At 31.8% G+C, this 27,013-nt stretch overlaps 2 protein-coding genes across 9 annotated transcripts in view; both read left to right on the top strand.

Moving 5' to 3' along the window:
• Nucleotides 1-6,178: 6,178 nt before the first annotated feature.
• On the top strand, nt 6,179-8,682 carry LOC111626834 (eukaryotic translation initiation factor 5A-1-like; the record flags this gene model as incomplete). Its single annotated transcript, XM_023370354.1, has 3 exons — nt 6,179-6,295; nt 6,380-6,517; nt 7,846-8,682. Coding segments are annotated over 3 exons (315 nt in total), but the record flags the coding sequence as incomplete, so codon positions are not given.
• Nucleotides 8,683-15,057: 6,375 nt separating this feature from the next.
• LOC111626998 (zinc finger matrin-type protein 3-like) overlaps nt 15,058-27,013 on the top strand; it is a 39,074-nt gene continuing 27,118 nt past the window's right edge. For 6 of the 8 annotated variants that reach the window (XR_002756966.1, XM_023370558.1, XM_023370539.1 and 3 more), the window contains exons 1-2: nt 15,058-15,116; nt 22,921-23,433. Coding sequence is in view for 7 of the 8 variants with exons in the window: in XM_023370558.1 (XP_023226326.1) it covers nt 22,936-23,433 (498 nt within the window). In the remaining variant the exon portion in view is untranslated. Of the gene's footprint in view, nt 15,117-15,170; nt 15,267-22,551; nt 22,572-22,920; nt 23,434-27,013 lie in introns of those variants that run through there. The other 2 variants (XM_023370548.1, XM_023370553.1) reach the window with 2 other exon arrangements.

The raw sequence follows: 27,013 nt of genomic DNA, 5'->3' as shown, positions 1-27,013 counted from the left end.
CATAATTTCTTGTAAAATTATGATTAATATATTATAATGTTCTGTGTTTATTTTTAAGTTTTGATTTTGTAGAAACATTTTTTACAATTGAAAATTCTCTGATTTTAATTGTTTATAAATTTAGATGTAATAGAAAAAAATTGTTTCTCCATCATATGCCAGCTACAAAACAATAATTTTCTAAAATTTTTTTATTTAATATTAATTACATTAATTTAGTAATGACATACAGTGGTACCTCAGGATACGAAATTAATCCGTTCCGAAACTGAGATTATATCGTGAAAATGTCATAAGATGAATCATTTTTTCCCATACGATTGCATGTAAAAACCAAATAACTCGTTCCAACACAAGAAAAACACTCAAATTAAAGCTAAGTAGTACATTAAAATAATAATAAAATAAATAACTATAGTAAGGAAATCACTGAAAAATGCGTTTTGTAGTTGTAAATGTATAAATAACCATAATAGAATAATAATTGATAAAAAAAATGTAGTTTTATTTGCACTTTNCAAGTTAAACTATGGCAGTCTTTATTTGTCTTTACATATGAACATGGCATGCATAGTATTTAAGTTAAAACAAAAACTGATGTTTGTAAAACGGTCTACCCTCCTACCCTATAGTTTGTGAAAATAGCAAAATAAGAAACAAATTTTGTTATGTACTTAATGAAAAAATGTAAGTGTTTTTGATGTTTTTTTGGTTTGTTTCATTTAATGTAATATAACATAGTCATGTTTTGACATTTTTTGTTTATTTGAACTAGCACTGAAGAGGGGTTGGAGTATATTATACCAACCCGAAATATATTTGTAGTTCAATGAGTAATAAAAGTTAAATTTGCTAACCAGAAATTGCTGTGAGAATAGTCTACCAAAGCGTGTGTTTTGGATTACAGAGACGAATTTACATTGTTAAAAAAAATGTAGTTTTATTTGCACTTTATCTTTGAGGATAGATGACGGTGGAGGTGTAAACTGGTGGCATAAGAGAGGGAGAAGGGAAATGATACTAACACTTAACTTACATAACATAATCTAACAATAACTTAACACTAATTTTTTTATATTTTCTGTTTTATACTTTTTTTTTATTTTATTCACTGCTTTTTGCTTTCTTTCCTTCATTTCCACCAGCACTTTCACTTGATAGAGGTCGCTTGCTAAAATATCTATCCAAAGATGTTTGGCTTTGCCTACTTTTTAAAATGTTTTAGGCAAATGTCATTACTCCAAGCAGCAATACGGCCAGTGTGAACCTTTTTGGGATGTTTCTTTTCAATAAAATCAGTCACTTTCTCATAATACCTCAAGATTTCCTTTATCGAACGAGATTCTTCCACGACAAAGCAAACATGCGGATTGAGACCGATGAATAGAAGTGAATAAAAAATGGCTCTGTGAACTAATGTAATGTCGTATGGTGAGTTTTTGTTTGTATCATGGAGCAAAAATATGTTCAAATTTCATGTCGTATCTTGAAAATTTTGTATGCTGGGGCGCTTGTGTCCTGAGGTACCACTGTATTGTTAATTGTCATCCTTTAGTTCTTATATTTAAATTACTTTTTTCATTCAGATTAAATTTATTTGTAGTGGAATGAATTTTATGTAATTTTATATATTTCTGCAAATAAAATAAAATAAAAAAAAATGCTGAAAATTATTTAGAAGAAATAAATAAATCAAAAACTTAACTTTTTTTAGTCTCGAAATATTATTACTTTCCACTTTATCAGAGATCTTATTGTTGTTTCTCATAAGTTCCAAGTAATTTCAAGCTTTTTGGCCCTTCATTAGGAGTATAACTTAGGAGAAACTATTAGTTGGACCATAATTGTAACATCTCTGATAAAGCAAGAAATAATAGCATTTTATTAATAATTTATCAGTTTTCATTAAAAATATTAAAATAAAAAATTAATATTTATATTTATAATTTTTTTATTATTATTCAGAGTGCTTTTTTACAAAAAGGATTATGTATACCTATTACTACAAGCACTACAATTCATTATCGTGGCTGTGCAACTACAGGTAAATACATTTTGTATCATTTCAAAGAATAGAATGCCTATCTGTTTCATAAATACTTTGAATATAAATCTAAACAGTTAAAATGTTCATGAAATAAAGATTACATGATACAAAATTTATTTAATTTATTTATGTCTTTGATAGTCAAGTAAAATAAGTTCTTAATATATTTTAAATAACTCATTTTATTTTAGATGATANATATACAGTAAGGTTCCATATTACCACCCAATTTTCTCTAAGCCTACTTTCGGACTTTTTGTACAAAAGCCTTCAAAAACCATACTTATAATTACACTAGAGAAAAATCCAATTAGGAACATTTAGTTTACTAGTTACCAGTACTTTTCGCACAAAAAATGTGGGTGTAGTTATGATACCTTGTTTACAATTCACTAAAATGTAATTGGGGTTCCATAATACCACCTTCTCCTCTACAGGTTATCTATTAGAAGACACATCATTAGCACAAGTACCATCACATTTACAGCTATTATGTATTATCAACTCTTCCCAGCATTCCGCAGGTATCACACCATTATTTAAATTCATAACATTATTTTGCATAACGATCACGAAGTGTTCTTTGAATTTTCTTTTTACTATATTTTTTTCCCTATTTAAGATTTTTACATTATTAATATCAACTTAGAAATTATTTGCGTGACAATGTAAGAACACTGGAGATGTATTAACTTTAAACCTCACTGCAGCCAGATGTTTCAACATCCTCACTTTCAGTTTCCTCTTCATTTCACCAACATAATAAGTGTACTAGTTAATAGTACAATTGGGTAAAAACAATTTATCTGACTCCATTGGTTAGTTTAAATATTTTATTATAATATTGTTTCTTTTCAAAAATTAATTACTTTTTAAATATTCAACAAAGGAAAATAAAATTTTGTATATATTGTAAAGATAAATTATTAGAAACTGCAGAAATTTGTTTTATAATGAATTATAGGCATGTATCCTAAAAATCTGCACAAATCTAATTGCCTTTTCCAGTAAATTTCAAATAATTACATATACATACAAGACAACATACATTCTTTCTAGAATGATATTTATCCATTTACTGAAAAAATTTATGTAAATAACCTTCCATTTAAAAAAAAGGAAGGGTTAAATAAATTTAATTGAAGAAATGTAATTGTAAATGTAACTTTACACTGAAAATTGGGAAAATGAGAAATGCATTTCTCTGCATAACTGCATCATGGTAGTTCCATGACGTATAGCAGGTGTGGCCAAACTTTTATCCCTTAGGGGCTACTTTTTCGGTAAAATATAGTCTGCAAGCAACTATGAATATGTCATGTTACTGTCTGACACATGATTTTTATGCGATTGCCATTTATATGCACATGCGTTAACATTTATTTGCATTGTTCATTGGGATAAATACAAAAAGTATGGGTATGTTGCACAGACAGTCTATTATTGTAAGAATAAATTATCGAATTAAGATTTTTAAACATTAATTTAAGTGAAAGCAAATTGTTCAACTTTAGCTTCGCGGGCTACTTTCAAAACGTTTGCGGTCGACCGTGGTCTACGTGTTGGCCATCCCTGATGTATAGCATCATTTCAAGGGTAGAATGAATGGAAATCAGAAGAACAGGAAGTGGTCGAAAGAGGAGAAAAATGACTGAAGGGAATGGGAATCAATTGGACAGAGAAGCCTTGGGAAAGGCTGAACAATTGCTTAGAAAATTGAAGAAAGTTCAAAATTTTACATGGTTATGTCTGCCATGTTTTGGAGGAATGTCAAGTACCTACCTCTCAAGAAATAAAAGTCTATTCTGAAATACATGGTGAAGCAACCTGTTATTCAAAAAAGCCCTTCTGCAACAACTACATGGTGGAGTCTTGAAGGCAACCAACAGTCTTGATGTGTTAAGGAGGGTGAGTTCTTCTTCACTTTTTACAGAAGTAAATGTTTTGGTAACAATTAGTATTTCACCAAAGAAGGGCTAAATATGGATCCTGAAGTCAAATTTAAACAATCCAAGTTTTTGCCAAAGTTTCTGGTTTGACTTTTCAATCGGTTCAAAGGGACGTTTTTGGGCTTTGTTGTCTTGTTGTGGCTTTTCATCACTAAAGAGGTGTATGGCAATGAGGTGCATTCACAAGAGGCTCATAGCTTTCCTAAAGAAATTCTATGCCACTCAAGGATGCCTTCTGGCCAGACCTGGACCCTACCCATATTCTTATAAGAGTTGCCAAGTTGGACCGTTTGGAATTTATCTCATTCTAAATACATGGACATTGGGTACAAAATGAATATTTCTCTGTTTTGTTTAATAAAATATGTAATGTATGTTAGGACATTCAAAAAATACATATTTGTTATCTATTAATTTTTTATAAAGAATATGAAACTCCATTCTGTTCTTTTTTGTCCATGCTTGATGTACCCACTTGCGGCACTTTCTTCATTGCATTTCTTTTTCTTCTTCATCCAAACATAGAGCTATCATAGCCAGTTCATCCTCAGAAAAGTTCATGACCACTCACCGAAAGCATAGTCACATCACTGTTGCGTATAAATGGACCTTAATGGAACAAGTTAAGACTAAAGTTGAATTGCAGTCCTGATCATCTCATATGAACATTTGTGTGTGTCTAAATTATTATTTTAAAACAGTGGATTTGAAATTTGTGCAGATTTTTAGAATATACACCCTTAACTTATTAATTAAATGAAAGTAAGACTTGTATTGTTTAATCCAAATTGAATCTGATAAACTGCTAATTTGTCAATAGCTTAAACTCAAGGGGTAATACAGGTATAAAGATTTATTGTCAGTCTATTGTACATTTAACTTTGTTTATCCTCATTTTCACAAAATTAATTACACCAAAATGTTCGTTATTATTGTTTTGTAACTAATGACTATAGACTATCATTACGTTATGACATTTAAAAAAGTCATTTGGTTAATAAGCAAAATTTGTCACTTGCAAAATGAGCAAAAAATTTAGTAACTAAGTACCTTGCAATTTGCAGATTGTGTCACAAAATTTTGTTTTGATTAAACCGGTCACTCAGAATTTTTGGAAAGTACCTGGGTTATATAAGTAAATATGGCAATTTTTTCCTCAGACTTTGTAATCAAATGAAAACAATTTATTTGCTCTTTCTCCACTGTATTTTCTTTGATTTAGATCAGTGTTTCTCAACCTCTAACGAATCATCGCCCCGTTCACTTCAAAATTCCGATGCCGAGGGCCAAGGCTAATGCCAAATTCATACTGCATTGAATAGACTAGTGACTAGTATAATGTTATTTGTTTAATTATTGTACGATATAACGAATAAAATATCTAATTATTCTTAATATAATGTTTTACTATATCGCCCAGAAAAATGTTTTTCGTCCCCCAAAATATAAATTGTTACTAATTGCCCCCTCAACGTGGAAAAACACCCACATGGGGGGCGATATCGCCCCCGTTGAGAAACACTGATTTAGATGATAATTGTGTTGTATATCATCCTTTCAATGGTATTTGTTCCCCTTATATACTTCATTTCAAATTCTAAAAGCCTTGTAGAAGAAAAACCTATGACTGAAAAATCTGACTGCACACAATCATTGAAGTAATGTAGTTTATCATTTGAACTCTAGAGTTCAAATATTGTAATATCAGGTATCCTTTTCTCAATTTGATACTCAAATCATTTGTGTATTGGTATTTGAAGAATATCTTAATATGTTAGGTTATAGTATAATCAATCAAGCACACTATGTCAAATTCAAAATTATTATATTAATCTGCTCTGTGATTTTGATAAATTTCTCATTTGAATAAATATTTAAAAATCCTTCTTAAACTCGACAGAATCATTTAGCCTGTTTCTTCTATAATAATCAAATCTTCCCATTTGTAAGTAGGTGAAAGTTTTTAGAATTTCAAAGGATGTGATGGGAGGACATCTGTAGTATTTTTAATTAATTAAAATTAATATCCAGATTATGTAGTATGATTAAAGAAATTGCTCGTGTGCATTACCACTTCAGTGAATTCTACAGAAAAAATTTTAACATGTAAAATTTATTTTCTTAAAGGTTTTATAATAGGAAGTTTTCAATAAAATCTTTTAGATTTTTTTTAACAAATTGACATATATTACAGGTTCATCTTGTTGGAATAGATATCTTTACAGCTAAAAAATATGAAGATTTGTGCCCATCCACTCATAATATAGATGTTCCCAATGTTAGTCGAAGTGATTTTCAGGTAAGTTTAAATAAAAAGTTAATTCATAACTCATTTTTATGGGTGACCTGTTAGTATATTTGAAATATATTTTGTTTTTTATAGCTGATTGATATTAGTGATGATAGTTATGTTTCACTTATGAATGACAAAGGAGATACCCGTGACGATCTGAAGCTTCCCGAAGGAGATTTGGGACAAAAAATAAAAGAAGAATTTAGTAAAGATGATATTTCAGTTATTGTAAGTAGTTTAGTAATGAAAGTTTCATGTATTATTTAATATATTTAATGTTTGAGGGGTCTAGTCTAACAGTTAAAGAATTGGTTTGTTTGTGTTTGCAGAAAACTTGCCATTGAAAATTTAAGATGTATAGCAAACAATATTATACAAAATGAAATTAAACTAGTTCTTCTAGTCATTAAAAGGTTATTGTCCCATAAAATTCAAAATGAAATTTTGGCAAGCGATCTTAAATCCTTCTCAGTGCCTGTAAAAATCAATTTTTTTTTACGGAAGTAAACTAAGTGACACAACCTACTTTGTATATCTGATATAGATAATACTTCTAGTATAATTTAAATATATTTTCAGATACAACCCCTTGCAGATACACCCTTCAAAAATATTAATTTTATTTTTAGTTTTGATTGCATATTGATGTTCAAGTACATTTTACAGGTTTCCTTTATTCTTTTCCTCAAAATTCAATATTTATTTAATAGAAAAAAATTCACACAAAATAGAATTTTAATGTATTTTTAACAGTACAAAATGATTTTTCATTTACATGTGTGAAACCAATTTTAGACTGGACCACATGAGTGTTATTTACATTATAATCGTTATACAGCAATTTTAAAAACTACTTTTCCAAGTTTTGGGTGAACACGTTGGAATTTTTAAGATAAGACAAGCATCCACAATGTAAATTTCCACGTTTCTTTGTTTTTTTCCGGGAATTAAGGCAAACTAGTTAACTGGTTAAAATCACCAAAGACTGCTCCCTGAACCAGCCCTCCCTGGATGGCTCTGTGGCATATTTGGAGTCTTGTGTATCTAACATCTAAAATGAGGAGTTCTTATAAAGTCATCCTGGGAGGAAATCCCTCTTTGGCAGGTCACTCTCTTGTTTCTTGTTGCCTTTTCGTAAAAAGAACAATAACAAATTGTTGCATAATGGATTGTACATAATTTTTATTATAAAGCCATACCAACTGTTGTATAGCATGGGCTATTTTCTGGCAGTTATAAATTTAATAGCTAATTAATTTGTCACTAGAGTGAGGCATTATGAACCACCTCGTATTAAATTTAATTAAATAATTTTAAAATATCCTGAAAGAAAAGAATCAGAAAATAGCCAATGCTATACAATGTTGGTGTGGCTTAATACTAATGAATCTGGTTTTGAGATGTTTATATGTAGATAATTTTCTTTTTTAATTGTGCCTTTTTAAATATATCATTTGTCACGTTTTTACAGTGTTCAAATATTTATTTCTTACAAAAACTTTTCATGTGATTTATTATTGACTGTAAATTTAATTTTCTCCCCTCCTCTCCCTTAGGTCACAGTCTTAGCAGCTGTTGGTGAAGAGGCAATAGTCGCATGTAAGAATGCTACATAACAGAGAAACCAAAGCATATAGGAACTGGAGAATTGGATATTAATGCAAGCATTTTGTTTGTTGATGGGTTGTGAAAAAATCATTTCATGTTTAAATTGTGCGTTTTTTAAGGTTTGTGTTCCAAGAGCATTGTAGTGCTTGCCATTGAGTCCCCTTCTCCTTTTTTTGTACAGCGTAGCATTTAGTTGCTATTGCTAATGTGACTATGGATGTTAAAATAAAAGGAGTTTAACTTTTAATATGGATGATTGACTTACAATAAATTTTTCATAAATTATATATTTTACATTTAGTATATATATATATATATATTAATATCTCAAGAGGTTTAATTGGTGTAAGTCAGCTCGTCTTTTCCGGTGTTAAAGAATCTGTTGTTTTTGCCAAATTGTGATCATAACAAAGTAGAGTTGGTTTGTATTTTCTTATAAATTCAAAGTTTTTTTTATACAAAGATTGTTCTTGCTAAAATTTGTCATTCTAGAAGTTATATTGGATGAAATTAAACTTTAGGATATAGTAGGAGAAAAAATTAAAAAAAATGCAAATTGTATATTATATAAACCTGTGCAATATCTGATGATTAAAATTTATGTAAAATGCATTCTGGCTTCGTAAATATGTAATATCAAAAGGAAATTTATTGAAAAGTGGAGTTTTTGAATCAAAAAAAATTGTTTTTTAAAACATTTTTTGAAATGAGGTAATATATATGCATTGAATTGTAAAAACTTTATTTTTTAACACTGGCTGAGAATAAAAAGTCTTAACTCTGAACAATTCTTTCTCCTTAAATTAGGAATGCAAAAATGTGCTTTTAATGTCTGTGTGAATTTATTTTACAAGTAATTCAAGTACAGAATTTTAAATATATGAGGTCTTCCGAAAAGAATGCTATCGTTACCATAATTATTACCCAAGAAACACACAATGTACTGTTTGAATTTCATCTATCATTTACTTTCCTACTGCCTATAGGAAGCATCATAAACTTCTGCAATAGAGAAGGAATTTTGTGTTCTGCAGTCTGCAAAATCCAAATCTGCCATCATGCAACAAGAATATTTGCCTTACACGGTAGGTGACTGAAATTGCTCATGAATTAAAATAAATTATCAAAAAGCATATTGCACAATGATGACTGATGCAGACTTTACAGGCTGCAGAACACACAGTTGTCATTTTTGTTCTGGTACTTTCTACAGACAGAAGTTTGTAGATATACCAGTTGATTCGTGTATAAGGTATGGTAATTAACGTAATTGCTGTATTCTTGGAAGACCAGGTAGGTGTTTTTTTTTTTTTCATTGGGAATGTATTAAATGGTTGATCATTTGCCTAAGACTTCCCATTTGTGAAACTGCTATACTGATTTGCCCAATTAAACTTTTATATTCTTAACTCAAAATGGCAAAAAGCTTAATTTTGAAAATAGGGATGGGTTTTATAAAAAGTTGAATGCTAATAACGAGTAAAATCATTAAGTCCAGCCGAACTAAGATACGCACAGCCCCTTTATCTCCCTACCCCCTCGACCTTTAATCGGCAAAATTTAATAGTATCAAACCCCCTAATAAACTTCCCTGCAACATTTCAGAAATTTTCGACAAAGAGCACAAGAGACAAACGTAGTTAATTAACAATTATCCTCTGGGATACAACTGTCCCAGACAAAAGCATGTTCGAATTCCTGCCTTGAAGCCCTCTTGTGACAATGAAGGTTACAATAATAGGCCTACAGTAACATGTAAATGAACAATCTATATTCATATGCCCTTATCCCGAACAGTTTGTAGATATCTATTTTTTCCGAATATTTCAGCCGAGAGTTTTATCATACGTAAGGTGGCCAGATGTCCGGATTGTCAGGCATTTGACTACTCTGTCCTCCATCCAGCATCACCTTGCGCCGGACATCGATTTGTCCTCCTTTTTGGGATGTGATGAAAAATGTGTACAAAAATAATTCAATTGTCACTTTGAATGAATTGAGGAAGCTGGTTAACGTTTCCAGATGGTTCACACCACTTGTTTTAACTGGACGGGAGTTGCATGTGCGACTGGCGAGATGGAGGAAGTTGGAGTTATTAAAATTTGGAAGCAGACTGTTGCTGATCCCCTAGAAGAAGAAACGACTTCTTTGCAAGTTGCTTCGACCGAGTGCCGATGCCGTGTCTTTCCCAGTTCGCTTGACGGTCTCATAGGCATCGCCAAATTTATTTTTCCGTTTTTTTATTTATACATGTATGTATAAAAAACCGGAAAGCAGGGACCCAGGTAATCAGGGTGCGCGGAAGGTTTTTCCCCAACAGTTTCCTCCTTTTTTAGGCATTGGGTGATGGCCACCCTAATCACACTGTGTGGTAATCGTACCACTAGGCCCTCTGTTCCATCTATAAGGAAATAGTCCAATGTAGTAAACGCAGAATTCTAAGGAGTGAGAAAATTGTAGGATTTTAGAAGAACCCTACAATTTCCTCACTCCTTAGAAATGAAAAAGACGCCATTGAGAGAAAATAGTACTTCGGCCGAAACAACTTGAAGGATTAGAAATCTACCAAGCCTTCCGGAGAAGGACGTTAGTTAACTTCTCAAGGAGACAGATTTTATTTCGTCAGGCTGGAGTGTGTATAAAAAGGTATAAGTAAAGGTTTCTTCTTCCAATAGTGAGATTAGTAATATCTATCACGTCTTTCTTAACTCCCTATTACCTCATAGAAGGATTTTAACTTCAATATTGTAGTTCATAACATAACCAAGGTCAAAATGTAGTTATTCGTTGTAAATATTTTCACGAGTTGAAACCAAAGTTTTCACAAATAAACTATAACTACGAGCAATTGTTTACTGTGACATCGTCACAATGCCGGGTTGCAATTTTTAACCATATTTTTAAATCATTTAATTTAAAATATATGCTCTCCACCTCAAATTAGTAGTGGCTGTACATCGTATTTTTCCTTAATAGAGTTGTGCCGGTCATGTGTTAACTGATTTCGGGGGGACGTTTCGAATTGAAAAAACGAAAGTTTATATATAGAATTAATTGGGGCCTCCTGTACCTGAGGTTTCTACATCTGGTCTCGGACTTCGTTCTTGAAAATCAGACATCGGACGGACGACAGTGGGAATTCATAGGTGTACAATCTTTTCAAATTGAGGATTGGAATATTCAGAATGTCAATCGGAAAATTCGAGCCAGAAATTCAAGGAGAAAGAACAGTGGCTTCTTCCTGGCTCAATCTGTTTATTCTCTGTGTCGGTTTCTCCGTTGTCTCAGACTTAATGTTTATTCCGCCGTATTATAAAGGTTATTTTTTTTTAAATATTAACTTTATCCAGTTACATGTTGCATTATTAATATACGAAACGTACAACCCCAACGACGACCGAGGAATCTTTCCGAAAAGCGAAATAATATCGGGTAAAATACTGTAAATCGAAATCTTAATACGTTTCAAACGGGGCGAACAAAATCGTGTCCCCCATAAACACACTAACATCCATACATACAGAAAAAATACCCCTAATTTTTTCCATTTCTCGACATTTCAGTGTCCTAAGTCCAAAAATGTAAAAATGTGGGGAGGGTCATTTATTTGATTGATAGCCATACTTGTTTTCTGTTGTATATAACAACCGGAAAAGTAATATATACGAATAACGTCACTGATTTAAGCGCACACGATTCTCACAAAACAAACTCACCTGTATAGCTCTTAATTCTAATTTAAAAGTTATTCTTAATGTCTAATATTTGTTTACGTAAGACGCACGTGACGGGTGCTGTGTTTTTGTACGGACCGTTTCACACTGACAGAATCGAAAAAACATTGTACGGACGACAGTCGATCGTAGTCTACCCAATGAACAAATCGTTTGAAATTACGTAATCGTTGCAATTGTTATAAAATGACGATGCAGAACATTGTGTGAAGGAAAGCGAATTAATTAGAGTAAAGATACAGATGTTCTAACACCAAATACAATATACACCGAACTCCCGATTATCCACGCGTCAGCCTTTTCGTTCGGCTTTTTTCAACCTGTCCTTCTTCCCATTCCTATTTTAAGCCAGTCTTTAATTCTTTCGGGATATTGAAGGCGGGACTTTACGTTTTCGTAAGGTTGGTTATGGACGACAGCGTCCTTTATTTAGAAATAACTATAGTAGATGCGGTATTTGATGTGTGTGGAATTGAAGAAATGCTCGTTAACTAATAGTAGTTACCGGTAATTTTAATTTGTACCGGTAATTTTGACCAGAAAATATCACAAAACCAATTCCGGCTATTGGCACTGTTTGCTGCAGCGGCATAATTTTAAACTTTTTAGAACTCGATCTCAGATTCATATTTCAAAAAAATCTGTTAGCAGTACGAAAGAGAAATATGGATACATTTTTCTTACGTCTTTTAAAATATCTGTCTAAGAATATGTGTTACAATCCTCTTCGATGTTTACAACAAACGCTAAATCCATCAAAGAGAGAAGGATTTTATAGGATTGGGGATATCCAAGCAGGTTACTCAATCTATCTATCATTGCACGCATATTATAACATATAATATAAAATAATAAGAAATTTTAATATTACGTAGCTCTACGCCTGTTTGTGTTTTTTTCTACAAAGAAACACTCAGAATTTACCACGAGAAGATAGTTGTAGGCCTATCTCGAATTCCGCTCTCAACCACATATAATACAATCTAAGTTACTAATACAATTCGTTTGGGTAACTCAAACCCCCATAAAGAAAATATTGCATCAAGAATGTATTATGCAAATAATCTAACAGGAGGGTATTCCAGCCTAGGATTGTCATTCTCCATTCGTTGCTCTTGCCAGAGAATGCTGGAATGGTCAGTACACAGTGGTGATATTCAGCGGGTTCGCACAGGTTCGGCCGAACCCGTTGTTAACATTTTCAAAGTTTTCCGAACCCGTTGTTAAACACACGTAACATTTCTCAGTGGTTTTGTTTCTTTTAAAAAATATATTAAAATATACGTATTATACTCTGTAACACTACTAAACTAGAGCCTTATACCCCGTTCGCCATGGTGCAACCTCCATCGACCGTTTCAATCTCGACTGAAACGAGATTTAATCGCGATCGACTCAAGAGAGTTCTTGAAACTAGGTCCAGTCATACGAGAGATCCCACAATCCCACGCGCGCGAGAAAATACAAGATGGCTGCGGAACACGTGTCGGGCTATCGACAGCGAAATAAAAAAGATATTGTATTTCGAGAAACGATGACATCTGTCTATTATTATAATAATACCTAATGATAAAATAAATGATTTAGAAAAGTTTTTTCTTGAGAAAAAGTCACAGGGAAAGCAGTTAACCCCTCGGGACTCTAGCAATTTTTGATATTAATGTAATTAAACATAAAAAATATACTTAAAACTGAAAAAAACGAAAGAAATGCGTTAATTTTGAAGAGAAAGCTTCAGATTTTATTTTCCATTGTTTCGCCTTTCTGCGAAATCTGACGCTGATGAGTCATTGTTTACACAGCTGGATGACCTTGAACACAGCTGGAGTTGGATTTCCCGGGACATTCTCTCAGAAGTCTCGGGAGGCGATGGGTTTATAGTAGGGTGAATACTAGCTGGCCGTATATTTTTAAAAAATTAAAATTTTTATTGCGATTTTCGCCCCCCCCCGACTTAATTAAACTTATAGACTATATAATAAAATATATTAATTAAAAAAATTTTAAAACTATCGGAGGTCGTTTTTGACATTAGAAACTAGCTTTAAATAACTTTACCGAAGAAAAATTTGTGCACTACAACTTTAGAACGATTAATAAAATTTGATATCAAACTCTCATTAAAAAACAATTAAAAAGCAATTAAGCGTGAATCGTGCGTCATTAAAGATAAATTAAAATCGCGATAAAATTCTTTCGCGCGGGAAAAAAATTTGGAGACTTAAAATACATTTCAAAAATTAAAAAAAAAATTTAGAGGGTTCAAACGCCCGAGTTTTATGTAACGCTATGTAACTTGCCCGAGATATATCGGGCTTGGGGCTTTAAGGAAAACTTTTCTGTTAGCGAACCCTTTGTTGAATATTTCGAATATCACCACTGTCAGTACAGGACGGGATTCAGACTTCTATAGGGATGTCACCCCATTTTTATTCTTTTTAGTTTATCACACTTTTGTATAGTGTCGCTGCTTTTAGTGAGCCTGTCCCAGATTCCTCAATTTTTTTTATCCATGCTTCATTTAGATTTTAGGCAGTTTGCTGCTCTGGAGGACCCGGGTTTGAGTTTGGGTCGAGATCCTCATGATTTTCTATAGTATTTTTTACAGTCCCGTGGATATATCGAGCCTCGTCCTTTACCACCCGGCCGCCATTGTGGGCCTGGCCAAATCCACGATCGCTTGATATAAAGGCTCTCTTACTTGTTAGTGACGGCTAGATGGCCAGGCGGTTATGGCTCCAAACCACCATTCTGGATCGAATCTGGGTGAATAATCCCAGGAATTTTCACAGACTGTTTGTCGGGCCTCGTCGCTCATTATCTGGCCATCCGTAGTAAGCTTGAACCACGATAAGAAGGATCGTGGAGAAAGAAAGCTAGAGATTTTTCCCGAACCCGAATTAAACTTACGGGGCCTATACTCTATCTTTATTGACAGAAAATAAAATATTTAAGGCTGTTTTTTTATTAATAAAGAAACATTTTATGTATTTTATTTGTTCAAAAAACAGAAGATTAAAGATGCCCGCTCCACCTTCAGGATCCTTTAAGAACTCGGCGGCCTTGACGAAAGATAAAAAGGCGTTCTTAGTATCCACAGAGCGGAAAGTCCGTAAAAATACAATTTTTATTTTAATAATGAATTACTAAATAAAACTATTCTTAGACATTGCATTATTAATTAATTATTAAAATAAATAAATAAAGTAATCACGGGAAATTTTTGCTTAATCTCGACCTCTACCGAGCCATATTTTAAACGTAATTTCTGAAGACGGAGACGATTTTGTGATATTTTTCGAAATGTAGAAATAAATACTGATCAAGGACGGACGACAGTGGGAATTCATAGGTGTACAATCTTTTCAAATTGAGGATTGGAATATTCAGAATGTCAATCGGAAAATTCGAGCCAGAAATTCAAGNTCTATAGTTAGAAAATAGAATTTTGAACGAAGAGAACTCGTTAGTTACTAAAAAAAAATGTAGGTAACAAATTTATTTTTATTAATTAATATTTTTTTATTTATAAATTCTAGCGCTTGATAAATATTTTTCCATTAAAAAATTATAAAATTAAGTTATTCACTGGTATATTCACTATTCATATAACACTGGAATAACCCTATTTACAGGTTAGAATTATTTCAATCTTTTATATTAAAATTATTTAATTTTTAAATAAAAATACTAATAAAAATTTACTTGATTTAAATTAAAATTTTAATTTTTATCTCATAGCGTTAAATTCGGTAATAAAATAATTGAGGGATGTTGATGATTTATGAATTCAATAATTTGTCATAAAATTCATTTTAACGAGTTTTTCTACCTTTTAAAATTTAAAATATAATAAATTTATAAAATAAAAATAAATAAAATTTATCTTTATGATGTAATTAACTTGTATTTATTAATTTAAAATTCAGATGTTTTTGGATTTTAATTCTGATTTGCATAAGTTCATTGTAGAGTTGCATATTTGCATACACATGAATGAATTTTTTAAGTGTTTTGTCCAATTTCAAGTCCTGAAATTGTTAATAAAATTTGTCATTCTGAATACCCTGTGTTAAAATTTACATTTTATATTACATATTTCATTATTGATGATTAATTTTTGTATCTCCGAGAACATTCTCTCTCATCCGTGGTGTAAATCTCTGTCCATTTTAACAAAATTTTGATATTAAAGGTCAATTTTTAACAAAAATCCGAAACTGTGTTGCAGTGAAAGTTCCTTCCTTCGTTTAATTTACTATTTATGCATCTGTTGAGACTATTAGCATATCCGGGATGTTAGGTAATCCCAGTATGCGTCAAATAGTGCATTGGCGAATCACAGTGTACTAAATGTATTTGGATATTTGTAAGTTATTCTGTCGGTGACTGATGCGTCTTGTAATCTTCACCTTATCGAAAGCTGTCGAGCTTTGGATAAGATGAGCTCTGATGGTGCCGTATTGCTGTTTCTGTGGTTATAACTATCTGTTAACAAAGGATACCTGTTTGATATGTTCGACGTGCCAAACCCCACTTAATATCCGATGTATATTAATAACGTGCCCTCGGTGTAAAACGGCCGGAGAACGATACCTCTGACAACAGACTTATGGCTTCAGAAGGCCGATCTCTACGGACTAGATGATGATAATGGATAAATTCAATGTACAGTGGTATATCTGAAGGCAATAAATCTATATACAGAACTCTAGAACATACGTGTTACGACCTAAAAGACCTGGTGCTCTGTGGTGTGCCTAGCCCTTGTGCCACCAACTCCAACCAACTAGTCGTGGTTATATTAACACTAGTTTTACTACCTATCAGTATTAACCCAAGTTATTTTGACAAAATAAGTCTGCAACTACCAATGTAGCACTGTTTGCTTCTGCCATCTTGTTTGATTGCCAGACATTCCAGTAAAAGCTTATTAACCTGTTCACCTGTGCGTCAGTTGTGGCTGAGACTGATGCATACCAGAATGTAACCACTGTTAGTGGTTGAGGGAATACTTCTCGACTGCTCTGCATTTGTGCAGGTCGGTGGTCATTTTGCCGTGCATTTGCTTTGAGTCACCTGGATAAAATGCTTGCCATTCCAATAAATTCATTAGATAAGGCAGACCATATCATTTACAATCTAATTGGAAACATGTTTTAGAATCAGTGAAAATAAGGTCTAAAACTGATTGAACATTAGTTATTTTTAAAATTATTTTATTTATTGATTTATAAATTGGTGATATTATATATCCATATCAATAAAACTGCTTTATTTGGAAATTGATTATACAATTAAACATTAACAACGGACAAAACCAGGGACAGTGCCTGGAAATTGGGGTTGTTGGTAACCTAACATTAGATTATTCCAATAATTTAGTTATATCATTCATTAACATATTGTATCAAACCTGAAATGTATCTTAAGATTATGATTTGCCAGGATTTGATACCATTGATGACTAAAGCTCTTAATATACAGAGCTGTAAATTACCTCACTTCACTGCCTGTAACCGGTGTTCTTCCTCTCCAATACGAAGGACTTTACAAACGTTTTCGAACCTAATTTGGTTTTTCTTCAGGCGCTACGGAATTCGCTATATGAATTCGAATTTCCAGTCTAGAATTAACCGTTGTTTGGAAAATCTTTCTGGAACGTTGTCACGTGTTACCGATGTCGTAATTGTAGACTTTCGGTAACACGTGACAACGTTCCAGAAAGATTTTCCAAATAACGGTTAATTCTAGACTGGAAATTCAAATTCATATAGCGAATTCCGTAGCGCCTGAAGAAGAACCAAATTAGGTTAGAAAACGTTTGCAAAGTCCTTCGTATTGGAGAGGAAGAACACCGGTTACAGGCAGTGAAGTGAGGTAATTTATCATTTCCAGTGTTATAATTTCTATATAGTTTATACAGAGCTGTTTTGGTGTCAATCTTTATATTGCATACCAAGGCATATAAAGATCAACATCAAGGAATTTAACTTGTTAGTGTTGTAAAAAAAGTAAAATTCTTTTATGATTTGTCATCTATTTTCCCTTGTCTATTCAGCCAATACAATTACAGTAGGTTGACATGTATTGAATGGGTTTGTGCATAATTTTTTTAGTGCGAGATATTTGTGATAAAACATCTTGAATCATGAATGGTGCTGCTGTGTATTTATATATTTTGGTATTTTAGTTCAGTAACTTTTATTAGTGTTAGTCCTTTACATATCATGGTTATTTTTTATAATACTGTATAATTTTGTAATTTTCATATCTGTCATTTAAGTTCTATGCTTATGCACAAGAAACAATTTTGAAAAAATGTTCAGAGTTCAAATGTTATTCTCTGAATGATATTGCCTGAAGAGGATAGGTCAGGGCTGTGCCGTGCTATGATAGATTCAGCTGCATCAGACGGCACCATAAGGGGCAGCATTTCGAAAATCTACTGCATGGCACTGGGACAGGTACTGTCAAAAGTACTTGCAAAATAAATCCTTTTCTATAATGCCAATAGACGGTTGTGTAGCTAAGCTTTTTGTAACAGTATTTGACATCTAGTGTTGTTTATATTTCATTGATATTTTTGGTATAAGGTAAAAACACCCAATATCTTTCTGTAATGTTCAGATTATTTTCAGTAGGATAAAATGCTGTTATTTTATTTTGTCAAAGAAAATGATTTAGAAGAGTTTTCACTTTTTATTTTTTTACAATTGGATATAAATAATATATAAAAAATAGAAAACACTAGAAAACGTAAAGAAGTTAAGAGAGTATTTTTTTTTATGGAAAATGAAATAGCTTTTTGAAGTAAAATGTTGCTACTTTATTAAACAAAATGAAGTATCACAGTAACTGTCCACAAAAAGACGAGTTAGAAGACGTTTCAAGTATCACATTTTATCCATGATATAAATTCACTTTTAATAAAAATGAATTTGTGTGAATTAATTTTGAATTAAGAGTTTAAATTTTAAATTTTTTTCTTTTGTTATTACACTGTATTTGTCTTAAAATCTCTTACTACGGAACACATTATTCATAAGTAACTAGTTTTAGAACCAAAGTATACCTTTTGGTTTCCTTACAGCTTGGTATTTTCATTAATAACTTTTTACATGATTTGATAAGTCAGTTATGTTGAACAGATATAATAACATTAATTCTTTCCTTTAAAATGATAACATGTATTACATACAAACATGTGAAAGAAAAGGCTACTCAAAGGTGTAGCCTTAAAAGATAAGAAAGATGGGTGGAGAAAGGAGGGAGAGTGATTTGAGGAAAAGTTAGGAGGGTGTCATGTATTACAAAATGAAAAAAGAAAATTTAAAATAGTAACACACATTACGAAATGATTTGTTTCTGTTATCTTTTATCCTTTAACTTCAACCTGAGACAAATTATTCATATTAAAATATAACTGTAATAATTAGGGTTGCCAACTATCCTGCATTGTGCAGACTATCGTGCATTTTCGAATGAAATCTCGCAACACGTGAAGATGTGAAAATTCTGCAAAATATTTTTAAAAGATGCTATTAAGGAAATTTATAAAAAACATATTTATTGAAAGTGAATTACGTGTAAGTGTAGTCTGGACCGTGGGCATGTCATTTTGCCCGAGTATTCCAGCTAATAATGCTTTTGTAGAAAGTTTTCTCTTATGGACATGATTTGGACAAAAATTGAAATAAGCATTCTGTGAAATTAATAGAGAATTGTTAATTAAGTTAAATTCAAAGGAATCCTGTCAATAGATGTATGCAACAGTGCTAAAGATAAAAAGCTTTCTGAAGCATGATCTCGAAGTAAATATATGTATAAGAAATAAATTGTTTGATATAAAAGTCCTGCATTTTCATTGAAAATTCCCCATTTTTTACTGGCATTTTCCCCAAAGAAATTTTTCTCCAGTCAGTCTGATAAGTCAACCCTAATAATAATACACATTTTTAGTCTTTAATTGTATTAATATGTATATTGCCTGTGTAATTATTATTCATTGAAAATTGTATTTCTTGGAAATTATGAATCCGAAACAAATGTATTTATAATTTCCAAGAAAAACTTGCCCTGAGGAAGATCGAAAACGTTAGTCCGTTCCTACATACATGATATATTAGAGTTACACAAGGGTTCTGAAGGGTGTAATGTGCAGTAACTCCAATCTATAGAGTTTGTGATATTCGGGCATATTAATTAGTATTATCTTTAATTATGAAAAAATAAATTGTTTAATATTAAATTAAATATTATAGCTTGAATCAACTTATTTAGAATTAACTAGTGAAATCTATCTTTTAATTTTTATCAGTGGCATAGCTGCAAATTTTGCTGCCTGCAAGATGCTTCCTACATGTTTGAGCCCAAACCAGCTACCCATTCTCCCCCTAGTTATGTCACCGCTCTTCACAGATATAACGAATAATTGTTATAATGAGAAATCTTGCTGGTCCTCTAATGCTTGTTATAACTGAGTTCAACTGTTTAATGGCATTCTGGTGCTATGCCAACAGCAACCTGGTGCCATGCCACCTGAAAGGGAACCATCAGAAAGTATCTGTATAACATGCAAAGAAATGCTGTTTTATGCCTAGCTAAGGCATTCGGGATTGGGTTTCCACAGAGGCCCTTCTGGTAATTGCAGGTACAGTAAGCACACAGTGACATTGTGCTTAAAGAAAAAGCTATACATCTCTTAAGGAAGTATCATTACCATTGGCAAGAAACATTACACTGCAGCTAGGTATAAAATAAAACCAATAGCTTCAGAGCTGTCTAGGTGTAACAAAAGGGCAGGAATAAAGCTTGTTTTAGCTGATGATACACAATTCATACAGATGTACCAATACATGGATGGTTTGAAAATCAGTGGCAGAGTTGTGGCTGCCTATGTAGTATACAAAAAATAATAAAGAAATTCAAGCTGATAAATACAGATTAGACAAGTGCTCTGTATTTCAAGTGAAAATGCTAGCTATATCTGAAGTCATAGTGGTGCATGCTGAATGCTACAGCTGAAAATATTAATAATACCAATAGTCGTAGTGCCATTGATGTGCACAAAGAATATATTGACTAAAACTACATAGCCTTCCAAGATTAAGAACATGATTAAAAACTTTGCAATAAACATTAAATTCAGATGGGTCAATTGCACATTGGCATAATAGAAAATGAGCAAGCAGATGCAATTGCCAAGGAAGCAACAGCAGTTCCTGATATTTACTTTGATAGACTGTCCATCCCATGCAAATATTTTTAACACGCAAACAGTTCATATTTTGTATTTGTTTATTTTTCCATTCTCTATAAGTTACAGTTGTCAATCTATGTTCTGCTGAGAACCAAATTTTAAATAAAGGATAGTCCTTGTTAATTATAAAATCAGGTTTGGTTTCCCTTGACTGTTCTGTACATGAAATTCAGTTTCATCTGTAGATTATCCTGCTCAATAGTATAAAAGGATTTAGATAAGTCAATAAAAAAGATGCTACAATATTAGATTTATACAAATCAGTTGTTATTTTATGCTTATAGCGAGCAACAGTGTCTATGGTTGAAGCTTTTTTTTAAAGCCATACTGATGTCGGGGATGATATAATATTTCAGTATAAAGTTATTTATTCTTGTTTAAATGACTTTTTCCAAATATCTCTGTTATCAAGTTATGACTATTGGTCTGTAGTTGTCTATAATTCATTTATAATAATGTATTATACTTCTGTTGGCGTGGTTGAATTAATTCTGTTTATACTACCATCTATTGTTTGAATCAATGATTTCACAAATTGAGTTTAAATTGCTTTTTAAAAAAAAATTATTCAAAAATAATGTTAAGATAAAATAAATATTGATTTCTTTTCAATTTAAGAATGGTAAAAATTTAATAATTTATTATGGCACTTCTGCTTGGGCAAGATTCAGCCTGCTATCCATCTATTGCATGACTGGCCAAACCTTGTCACAACAACATCCATATATTGCCTATTAGAAATACAAGAGCCACATTATCTATTGAAATTGTATTTTATGTAATGAATATGTATTTCATATATTTAATTATAGTAAATATATGGGAGCCAGATGTGGCTCATGAGCTGCAATTTGGTCACCATGGATGTATTACGTCTATTTGAAAGAATATATTTATTATCAAGACATTGCATTATATCACAACAATGTGTATTAATAATGAACATACATCCACAGCAGTTTTAGATTATTGTTAGTTAATAATTGAAGTAAATATCTGGATATGAATATACTAAATATGGAAATTAATTTAGAAGTGTCAAATTTATCAGTTTTTATATAAGGGGCAGTTAAATGAAAATGAGACAGATGGGAAAAAAGTAAGTAAACTGTTTATTATTTCAAAAGTAATTGCCATAACTGTTAATACATTCATCCCACTGTGAGACAAGATGGTCAATGCCTTTGTGGAATAATGTTTGCAGTTGCCTACGGAACCATGTTTGTACCCAGGCATACATCTCTTTGTTTGAAGCAAATTGACAGCCACGAATGTCTTTCTTCAGGGCCCAAAAATGTGAAAATCACCTGGGGTGTGACTGTATGGAGGATGTCTAAAGGCTTCCCAGCGAAACTTGAAGTGCGCCGTCAAGTCCAAATGCCCAGGAATGTTGACGGACAGCATCATTCCATTGCAGGATAATGCCCGCCCACATGTTGCCAAGGTTGTTTCGATTATGCTGCAGAAGTTTTGATGGGTACAATCATGGTTCCATAGGCAACTGCAAACATTATTCCATGAAGGCATTGACCATCTTTTCTCACAGTGGGATAAATATATTAATAGTTATGGCGATTACTTTTGAAATAATAAACAGTTTACTTACTTTTTTCCCATCTGTCTCGTTTTCATTTGACTGCCACTTATAGAACATAGAACTCTAAGCAGAATTAAAAAAGTAAATAGACAGTCCAAAAATAAAGAAATATGCTTCTTCTTGCTACTTGAATGTTTCCACTTTATACAGTATAGATCAATAAAATCTGTCTTTTCTAAATTAATTAGCACTGATCAGCACTGTAAATGTTAGTCGGCATTAATCAACATTAATTTCTTCATTAATCAGCAATTTGAATTGACATATGGCAAATATTGAATGAAAACACAAATTTTATATATAATAATAGTAAAAATTACAAAATAATTTTTTTTTGTCATAGTTTATAGTTTGAGAAAGAAAAGTGTAATGAAAACCAAATAATAATTTTGATAAATTTTAATATAGTTTTTTTTTTACTGACTTCTAGATATTTTAAATCAAGATGTTTGGATCTACACTTGCAGCACAACCAAATTTATTGCCTACTCCATTAATTTATGCCCCACCCGTGTTCCCTCAGGGATTACAGGAAATGAGGGTGAAAGATATGTATCACGATTCTTGCGCGCCCTATGTCTTTCCTCCAAATAATCGTTTTCGAAGAAGAGCACTGAAGAAAACGAAAAAAATCAACAACGTTAACAAAGTGGGAAGTGACTCAAATTCTTTAAACATTCAGAATGATACCGGAACTATAAATGAGTCATGCAATAGTTTGTTAACCAATAATCAAAAGTTAGACGAATTGAAAGTTCCTTCAGAAATGACAAAACCTCTTTATTGTGAATTGTGTTGTGCGAAACTGAATGGAAGTTTACAGGCTAGTGCACATTACGAGGGAAAAAATCATGCAAAGAAAGTTCGACAATATTTGGATCATTTGAGGCAGACAAAAGGCATTCAAGATGCCATTCCAATCCCAAGTGACAAATCAAAAGTGGTAAGGATATTTTTTTAATTAAATTATAATATAATTTAGACTTTAAATGTCAAAAATCATGAATACAGTTGAATTTGTTTATCTCAAATCTCGTGGGAACAAGGAAAAAATTTGAGATAGGCAGGTCTTGAGATATAGAGATTCCTACACAGTAAACATTAATAGGTTCGATTGGAGGTATGGTATTTTATTAATACAATAGTGAAGTATAGTAAGCAAAAGTAAAGTACAGCAAATACAGTATATATCTGTATTATGTCAAAAATATTTTATTTATACCTATCTTAACAGAAATAGTTTGTCAATAGTTTCTAATGACTGACTTTCTTTATCCAACAAGACAAGCCAATCTTGTAGCCTTAGCTAATCAGTGACTGAGTGGATAAAACCACTGAACACTGATAGTTTGTTGTAGGTTCATGCCTTGCCAACAAGCTAGCCATGTAGAGTTTTCCATGTTTTCTTCATGTTCTTAACATCTAAATAGGTACTAGTTTCACATAGAAACTCTTCCCAGGAGGCATTACCCCTTGGAAGATCACTCATGTGTTTGTTGTATTTCCATAAACAAATAAACCAAACCAAACTCACAGCCAATCAGAGAAAAACAGTATTAATTGCAACTATGTATTTTATGGCAAGAGATGTTTTTCAACTACAACTTATACTATCAAAAAAGTTGCGAGTTTTGAAATTGTAATTGACACTTCAGTCCATAATTTGAGATGTAGAGATTTTGGTAGAAAATTATTTGAGATAAACATCGAAAATACATTGAATTTAGACTGAAAATGCAAGGGAAAAAATAAATTTCAAGATTTAAAAATCTTAAGAAAGATGTTTTTGAGATTGACATGCTGACTGTATTTCATAATTTACTAAAAAAATTTTGTATATATATACAAGTTTAAATTAAATGATAAATTAATAAATCTAAATTTTTTAGACTACTTAAAGTAAAAAAGTTGACAATTGTCGAGAGAATAAATTTATAAAGAATAAACTGCATATTAGAAACAATTTATTAGTGTTTGTATTAATAGTGTTTACATGAACTATATACATACAGTTGACCCCCCCTATAACACTTGATAATTCCATGTTATATGAATTCCATTTTACAAATACATGTGCTTGGCTGTAAACGGCTCACGTATTTGTAAAATCTAAGTGACTCGTACAACTTGGAATTCATATAAAACAGAATTATCAACAGTGTTATGGGGGGGTCAACTGTATTTAGAGCATAATCATTGAAGGGAGGACAGATAATACCAGTAACTTAAATTGTATTCTTTTATTTAATACTTTAAATATCTGCCAAAAGTCACACAAATGCTGCCAGAACTAACACCTTTTTGTTTGTTTAAAATTTACAAAGAGCAATTCAGCATTTTCAGTTCAAAATTTTTGTAAAGAAATAAACACATTACAAAAATTTTATTATTTTAAAAATATTTACTACATTACATTTGCTAATCAGTTTATATTAAGAGTGCGTTCTTCTTGCATTTTAATTTCTTTTATTTTAATGGATGCAAGCATTTTATTAATTACTTCATTTTTACTAAACAGAAGCAGAATTAAGTGCATAAAAATTTTCGACTGGTTATTTTAATTTATATTACATCAGAGATTTTCATGTAAAACAAATCTATAAAATAACAACATGATTAATGGAAGTGGCATTTAGTAAAATAGTTACTAACAGATTACAGTAATATACATTGTTTAAATATTAATGATGATTAAGCAGCCTCTGCTGGAATGTTATGTACTTATTCCAAATCTATTCTTATTCAGTTCCTAAATTTAAATTAGTAAGTTGTTCAATGTTGTTTGTTTATAATCCTTGTTCTGAACTCTATTTATTTGACACTCTGAATTTATATAATTTGTTTTTATCTTTTGTTGTTATATTCTAAGAAAGAATTGTTTTATTTATTTATTCTCATATATAGGTCTTATTTTTGCAGTATAATATTAACATTAATGTGTGTACAGTATATATCGTTTGTATATATTGATAATTAAATATGAACACGTTATTTTAAATATGTTATTTGATGAATTATATCAATTAAAAATATTTTTTTCCACTTTAAATTTTCAATATAAAAGAAGCCAACATGTTTACTTCCATAAGTCGTTTATTGAAAATATTTAAAAGTATCTTCAAAATATTTCATTACTGTATTTTATAGCATATAAGACACAAACTCGTTTCTACACAGAATATTTAAGAGAAAAGTATTTAGCATATTTAAGCCTTCCTGCATCTTTGGCACTCGGCCCTGAAATGTTTTTACCGTATTCTGGTTAAAACAGTAAAACTAGAATGCCTGCTTTTATTTATCAGGGGAAAAGGAGTTTGAAAGAAGTCACAATTAAATACACACTTACAATCGTGAATACTTGTATGACCATTATGTTGGCAATGCCCAAGTTAGGACTGACGTCACCTGTGACTCTAGGTGCACAGGAGCCTTCCTGAAGAACCTTCGGGATAATTATAGTCATGTGAGTGGGCGTGTATCAGGGAATAAGCGGGTCCGGGATGAAGGAGCTGAGAGACAGTGTGCCAGAAATAATGCACTCCACTAGACATTTAACCATAAAACAACAAATATTTATTCTTTAATTAAATATAAATTTACAAAGAAAAATATAGAGGGAGAGCCTAAACTGTTATGTGTGCCAATCAGTGTGTGTGTGTGTTTACAACCATGTAAGCGAGTTGATAAATACATGGATTTGTAATGTTTGATTGGACGTCCAGAAGAGGGGAAGGCTTGGGTATGATATGTCCTGAATAGTCCACAATATTAGTTCAGAATGGCGAAAGTCCAGTAAATGGTGGGAAATCCAGAAGATCGTCAGGATGAGCACACACTTCAAAACAAGCAGACAAACCCTCTTTTGATCTTCCTTCCCCTCTATTTTTACTTTGGGTTATTCCCATCTGCTATTCTGATGACCATATTTGGTAAGGTTATGCATGGAGCTGGTGGTTAGTCCAATCCCCAACTTTTTGTAACACTTCCTTTGACAGTAGTTTTTATTGGAATGTGTCATCCACAATGGAAGTGTTATTGGGGTGGGAAAACCTTGTGAATTTCCTTTGTTGAATTTATTAAGTTGAGTTTAAGTATAATTTTTTCTTTTTTCAAGCAAAAGTTAAATAATTACAATTGTTGAAATTACAAAAAATATTAGCCTGGGTTCTCATCTTGCAAGTGCTGTTTAGCTATAGCAAATAATGTTTTTTAAATAAAAGTGTAGTTTAATTAGAGTTGGGCTAGGTAGAGATTATCTTTAGCGTGCTGAAGGCCATTTGGGGAATTTGTTAGCCTGTGGGAGATTTGCAACTTCAAATATAAGATGCAGTTAAAAAAAAAAAGGATATCTTGTATGTCCACAGTGGCAAAACTGTGGCTTGCAAGCTCTTCTAGACCTTTACTGTGGCTCCCACACATCCTACTTATACAATTTCTTTTTATAAACTTAAGTTTTATGTATACAGTAATAGCTCGACTTACGCTACCCCAACTTACGGGAACTCGGAGTTATGCAATTTTCA

This window comes from Centruroides sculpturatus, unplaced genomic scaffold, assembly GCF_000671375.1.
Source record: "Centruroides sculpturatus isolate CEXI.00-Female unplaced genomic scaffold, Cexi_2.0 scaffold33, whole genome shotgun sequence".
NCBI classification, from domain to species: domain Eukaryota; kingdom Metazoa; phylum Arthropoda; class Arachnida; order Scorpiones; family Buthidae; genus Centruroides; species Centruroides sculpturatus.
Note: the sequence above shows the minus strand (reverse complement) of the source record. Positions and strands in the feature narration are given on the sequence as shown.